This window comes from Cucumis sativus, chromosome 4 (genome assembly GCF_000004075.3).
Source record: "Cucumis sativus cultivar 9930 chromosome 4, Cucumber_9930_V3, whole genome shotgun sequence".
Classification (NCBI taxonomy): Eukaryota; Viridiplantae; Streptophyta; class Magnoliopsida; order Cucurbitales; family Cucurbitaceae; genus Cucumis; species Cucumis sativus.
Window position 1 is genome coordinate 12,976,858 of NC_026658.2, and position 6,355 is coordinate 12,983,212.

A 6,355-nucleotide genomic window follows, 5' to 3' on the forward strand; every position below is an offset into this window, starting at 1 on the left:
GGTTGTTGTTTTCCTTTCTTGACGTTTTTTAGACGTCAAGAATTTCTATTAAATTCTTGACATTTTTTCAACGTCAAGAATATGTATTAAATTCTTGACATTTTTAAAATGTCAAGAATATTTATAAATTCGACATTCTTGACGTTTTTTAAACGTCAAGTAATATGTATTTTTTCTTGACGTTTTAAACACGTCAAAAAATATCAATTAAATTCTTGACGTTTTTAAAACGTCAAAAAATTTTATAGGAAGACAAAGAGACTCATTTTCCAAAATTCTTGACGTTTTTTAAATAAACGTCGAGTAAGATGCTTTTCCTTACGTTTTAAAAAACGTCAAGGATTACTAAACATTATAAAAATGTGCATTTTCTCTCTTCTTCCGCGAAATCGTCATCAACGTTGAAAAAGCCCCAACTCTCCTCTTAATTCCCTTCGAAAACATCAAGTGGTCATCCGTTTTCCTTCTTCCGCGCGTCGTTTCGTTCACAAAATCGAAATACCCAAAATCGTTCTCCCGTCCGTCGTTCTTCCCGTCAAGTCTTTGGACTGATCTTCGGCAATGGTAATTGTCGCTCTTCATTCTTGTGCTTCGAGATTTATTTTATAAGGTTTGGCAAAATCTATTAGAAGGGTTTTAAGGCTTGGCCAGAATCAAATCTCACTTTCGACTAGCTGATTTCCCCTTTCTTCCCTTGGACAATGTTGCTTTCATGTCCTTGTTCTTCTTGGGTGCTGGTGGTGCCCTTATCTGGACAATTTTGATTTATTCAAAATTCAAAGTATCCCGTGGACAACGAGACAATGGACCTTCCTTCATTGACTCTCTGTCGCTTTCTCCTTTTACTCTCCGCCCCACATGGCAGTACTCTCAGGTACACTCTCAAACAATCGTTGCTCTTCTTTCATTTTGCATTATTTTTACTTTTCAAACATGCTTCTTCAAATCATTTACTCTCGTCAAACTCATACCCACCATCACCGTTTCTAGTCAAAATTTCCTTCTCCAAACAATATCATTTCCCCCTCTCCCTTTGAAACGACCTATTTTTTTCATTCTGCCCACCAACTGTTTGATGAATTAACACCCTCCACCAACCCCTTTTTTTACCCCTTTTATTGTGCTTTCAAACTTCACTTCCCTGACTCACGGTTAACCCCTCTTCCAACTCTCCACCTTGCTTTTGTGGTATCTTCATTGCCTCCGTTTTGATTTTCCTTGTGGGGTTTTTCCCTTTTCTTGTTTCTGTTGATCTTTTGTGTGGGTTTGGTTTATAATTGATTTTTTGTATATATTGCTTCAGCCATTATTGATATGAATGTGTGAGTAACATCCTAATGTTTAGTTTGAATATCACTCTTAATAATGTATAGTTAAACAGAATGGGGGAGTTTTTTTAATTGAAGAAATGATTGTGAGAAAATTGTGTTTTTGTTTCTTTCTCATGTAATGACTTCCATAAGGTATTGGAAACTTTTATTCACCAGTCACAAGAACTATTAGTCATCTAGGTTTTTACAAGAGAACAAATATGGTGAAATTTATTATTCCATCAATCACTTCTCTCTTTGTTCATGGTAATGAAAATCCACCTGCTTTTAAAATTACAGGAGGTAAAATGCATATCATTTGTTAACCAAGTCACTTATTGCAGACTAGAAAAAAAAAAAGGTAACAAGCAATTTGTTCACCAAGTTTGCCCTTTTCCATATTGTTTAATTTTTTTGTGTTACATTGTCATATTAACTATAGTTGCAAAAATAAGTAACAAGCAATTTATTTTTCTAGAACTCAAAGACAATAATAGTTGAATATCAAGTTTTGATTTATGCATATTTTTTGTATTGATTTTTTGTTTGATTGTGTTGAAAGAAAGTTATAGTTCGAAGTGTTAGAGACTTGACCACCTTAGATTTGCAATTCTATTAGGTCTTATTCTCTTCTCTCGTGCATTATAATTATTAAGTGTGTAGAATAACATGTGGTGTTTGTTTAATTTTACAATGCACTTACTTTCCCCTCACGAGTTACTACCCTTTTGATGATTGAATTTAATTGTGTTTCTTTTATTATTTTAGAGATTATTCTTTGATATTTAGAACAAAATGATGTGTCTTTCATTTTTAATTTCCTCTGAAGAAAAATATGCAAAGAAGAAACTATTGTTGAGTTTTGTGTTATATATATACAAAAACATTTCTTCAATGGTTGAGACATTTCGCACGCGACTTGAAGGATAATCTTGAAGTTTATCGATCTGCGATAAATAGTATTTGTAGTCATTCAGATTCTTGATTTTTACTACATTTTCCTATTTGGTTTCTTATTGCTACAGTGAGGGAGAAACTAGGATGAAGGTATAATTTGTTTCAACCATATGCTACTTTGCATTTGGGTGCCTTTTTTCTGAAGATCTTTCTTTATTTTGTATTGGTCATATGAAGTTTATGCATGGTTCCCTTCATAGTTGTCTAAGGTTTAGGATTCTTTCCTTCAGCCACTAATCTAATGATAACCAATGGTTGAAATGAATGAGAATGAGTATTATGTGGTTTTTTATTTAGTTTGTTAGGTTGCAATCTTCCGGTAGGTTTTCCATTGAAAATATCTTATTAGAAGCTCAACGAGCTTTGGGTAAGTGTTTTCTTTAGCGAGAGAATTGGTTAAGTATTTTTTGTTTATATTTTTTATTATTAACTGGTCATTGTTTCTTACTTCCCTCTAATTCTCTTTATATTTTTGTTTATATGTTGATGTTGCAATTATGGAAAAAGAAATCACGGAGTTCTTATAATTTTGGTGATGAAACTAGTAAGGGGCACTTTCTCTTCATTGTGCCCTTTAAATGTTGATTATTGTGATTTAATTTTCTATAGCCCATTGGAATGTTGTTTAAGCACTTCTGCAATAGATCTCAATGAACCATTTTGTTCTGAATATATATGGGACTTATGGACAAAGGATATTGTGCTGATTTTATTCTTCCAATGAATTAAGGTTCAGGTTTGGCATTGAATAGAATGAATGCAAGTGATGGATGAGAATGTATTCCACATTTGATGAGTTTATTTGCTTAAATTTTGATTTTTTTGATTAAGCTTTACTCACAAAAAGAGTTGTATTTTTATGACAGTTTTGATTTTATGGGCCAGCAAGAAAATTAAACCATCTCATAGGTATCTATGCCTAAGGTTGGTATTTAGCACTATTTATTTTCTTTGTTTTCTTTTTCTATTTATTAATTAATAATTAATCAATCTCTATTAATTTTTAAGTAGTAGTGTGAACTATTTGTTACTCTGACTGGTTTGCAATGTTCTGTATTGTAATTTTAATGTCATTATTTTTTGTTCTTTGGAGAAATATTTATTGTAGTATTGATATACTACACAACACTAACTCTACATGCTCACACTGACACCAACACTGCTTTCTATTGTGATAAAAGTTTTTTTCTTCCACAATAGATTACAATTTTTTTACATGGGCAACAATTTTTTATCTGATGCTTTGATGTTCTTTTAACACGTTCTTATCCAATTTTTGTGAGCACATACATACTTAAATCATTGTGAACTATAACAATAAAGGATGCTCTTACAGCCAAAATTTGTGATTGAATGACTGATCATGCTTGAAAAACAGTAAGTTGTGAATATGTAATAATATAGTTCTGCCATCCATATGAGGTGTCAATTCTCTTTTTGTTTAATCATTCATAGCTAGCATTACTACCAGTAGGAACACTTGGTATAAGTTTGATTAATCCATGACTAAGGTATAATGCATCTTGTAATGAGCGGGTATATTTCTTTATTGCTTTTGTTGTTCTTTGCTCGAATCCAACCTGACTGTTCGAATATATATTTGATGCATGTAGATCTAGTTATATATATGTGTGTGACATTTTACTCTTTGAATTTTGTAGATTAATCCTTATGAATTTTCAAATGATAGGATAATTAGTCATTAAATTGTACTCACGTTGAAATGCTTGAAATATGCAAATTGCAGCAAGTGTCCACATCATCCTCCATTGCAGGAAGTGTTCGATCATGACATAGTTTTATCTAATGACTTGATGTGCGAAGCAGAAATCAACCTTCAACCATGATAACATCAACAATAGCATTTGGAGATGCTGAAATGCTTGAGAATATGCATATTTGAAAGTGGTTGAAGTCGGATGACAATGCCCTCATCGATGACAACGATGTCGTCATCGTCAACGAAAAGCTTAAACAAGAGGTGTCACTCAAGCTCCAAAATGTTGATTGGTACACTTAAGAATACTACCATAATATTGATTGCTATACTTTTAAGACTAGATTTATTGTAGCTAGATAGTTTTGGGATAAGTTAGTTGATTAGGATGTTGAGTTGAATGGCAATTTGATAGAGTTATTTATATTGTCTTTGTAAATGATATGAAATATTCATATATATATATATATGTAAAGTTTTGGAAATGATTATATATATATAGTGAAAGATTTTTTTTATATATGTTCAAGTTTTGAAACTATATTAATATCGTTGTCCAACTATACAGGACTATGGGAGCACAATACAGGAACAAAAATATCATTGAATTAATTTTTTTAAAAAAATTGAAACATGCTTGACGGTTTTTAAATATCATAATCAAGTGCATTCTTGACGGTTTTAAAATGTCATAAATAAGTGCATTCTTGACGGTTTTAAAATGTCATAAACAATGAATTTCTTGAAGGTTATTAAATGTCATGAACATTCATACACTTGACGGTTTTTAACTGTCATGAAAATTTGTATATTTGACGTTTATAAAACGTCAACGTTAACTATTCTTGACGTTTTTCTCAACTGTCAAGAACTTTGGCTTGCTTGACGCTGGCTTCAAGGACGGTTTTAAAACTGTCAAGAATAGTGATTCTTAACAATTTAAAAACGTCAAGAGAGCCTGTTTTTGTAGTAGTGTATGTTCCCAGAATGTGACATTTTGAGATATATGGAGTTTTTTGGAAAGATGATTCCAACAACGTAAACCTTTATGTTTGGTGCCATAGCCAAGGAAGCAACAAAGGTGGGCCCATGGTTCAAGTTTAGTGTGTTCATGAGGATGGAGAAGAACAAAGCAGGCACAACAAAAAACTTTAAGGTTAGAGTAGTTGGGAGAAGTACCATATAGTCTTTCGAATGGAGAGGTATTCTGAAGAACTAAGGAAGGAAGACGATTGATGGTATAGACGGTTGTAAGAGCAGCTTCACCCTAAAATTTTTCAGGACAGGAGGCAGAAAGAAGGAGGGCATGAACTGAGTCAAGAATGTGGCGATGTTTGCGCTTAGCACACCTATTTTGTTGAGAGGTATGAGGACATGAGCGCTGAACAAGAGTACCATGTTGGGAGAGAAAGGAAAGAAGAGTGGAGTCTTTATACTCCAAGGCATTATAAGTGCGAAGAGTTTTGATAGGACAAGAGAATTGAGTGTGAATCATGTTAGCAAACTCAATATAAGTGCGTGATAATTCAGAACGATGCTTAAGAAAATAAATCCATGTAAATCGAGAGTAGTCATCAATGAATAAAACATAGTAGCGATATTCATTAACAGTAGTAGTAGGGGCAGGACCCCAAATGTTAGAATGAACTAAATCAAATGGTTTCTCACATATAGAAGTGGATTGAGAAAAAGACAAAGCAAGTTGTTTAGCAAGTTTGCAATTTAAACAGTTGAAAGGAACAAACTTAGTTAGATTATTCAAATTGTTAACAGAATTAAATGACGAAGTTTTTCAGAAGAAGCATGACCAAGACAAAGGTGCCACTGATATCTGTCAGATTCAGTGACAGGAGCAAAAATGGAGGAAGAAGAAGGAAGCTGAAGAGATATGAGCTCAAACAATCTTCCCACTTTGCAACCCGTACCAATCGTTCGTCCCGTCTGTAGATCATGAACCAGACAACCATTAGGGGAAAAGGAAACAGTTAAGCCAAGGTCACATAATTGACTAACAGATACAAGATTAAATGTCAAGTTGGGAACATAGTAAGTTTGAGGAAGATGTAGATTAGGAGTGTCAATGGTACCAGTATGAGTATGAGGGATGTTCATACAGTTACCATCAGCAACATAAATAGAATGTAAGGATTTTGTAGGGCTAGAAGTAGACATGAGAGAAAAGTCAGAGGTTGTATGGTTACAACAAGCAGAATCAAGAAGCCATCGATTACCTGGTGAGACAGCAAGAGCAGATGATGATGAAATTAACTGATTCAATAGGCTCTGAAGATCACTTAGCTGAATTGGGGAGTTGGAGTCATCTGAAGTAGCAACAATGACAAAGGAGGTACCTGGTTTAGTAAATTTTTTG

At 33.3% G+C, this 6,355-nt stretch overlaps 1 protein-coding gene across 4 annotated transcripts; it reads left to right on the plus strand.

The window, feature by feature from the left end:
- Positions 1-349: 349 nt before the first annotated feature.
- On the plus strand, positions 350-4,502 carry LOC105434908. Of its 4 annotated transcripts, XM_011653208.2 has the most exons (4): positions 355-874; positions 1,611-1,671; positions 3,134-3,191; positions 4,015-4,502. In XM_011653208.2, exons 1-4 carry the CDS (start codon positions 713-715, stop codon positions 4,112-4,114), a joined length of 381 nt encoding a protein of 126 aa, XP_011651510.1. In that variant the 5' UTR covers positions 355-712; the 3' UTR covers positions 4,115-4,502. The 4 variants fall into 4 exon arrangements, 1 of the variants encoding a protein (XP_011651510.1); XR_004216248.1 differs by lacking the exon at positions 1,611-1,671 and having other exon boundaries at positions 350-874; XR_004216246.1 differs by lacking the exon at positions 355-874 and adding an exon at positions 881-1,188 and having other exon boundaries at positions 1,611-3,191.
- Positions 4,503-6,355: the final 1,853 nt, after the last annotated feature.

Coding starts and splice junctions, on each gene's coding strand:
- LOC105434908 (XM_011653208.2), top strand. CDS start 713: ATGTCCTTGTTCTTCTTGGGTGCTGGTGGTGCCCTTATCTGGACAATT. Junction 1,672..3,133: donor CAGACTAGAAAAAAAAAAAG/GTAACAAGCAAT, acceptor TTTTTATGACAG/TTTTGATTTTATGGGCCAGC. Junction 3,192..4,014: donor CATAGGTATCTATGCCTAAG/GTTGGTATTTAG, acceptor TGCAAATTGCAG/CAAGTGTCCACATCATCCTC.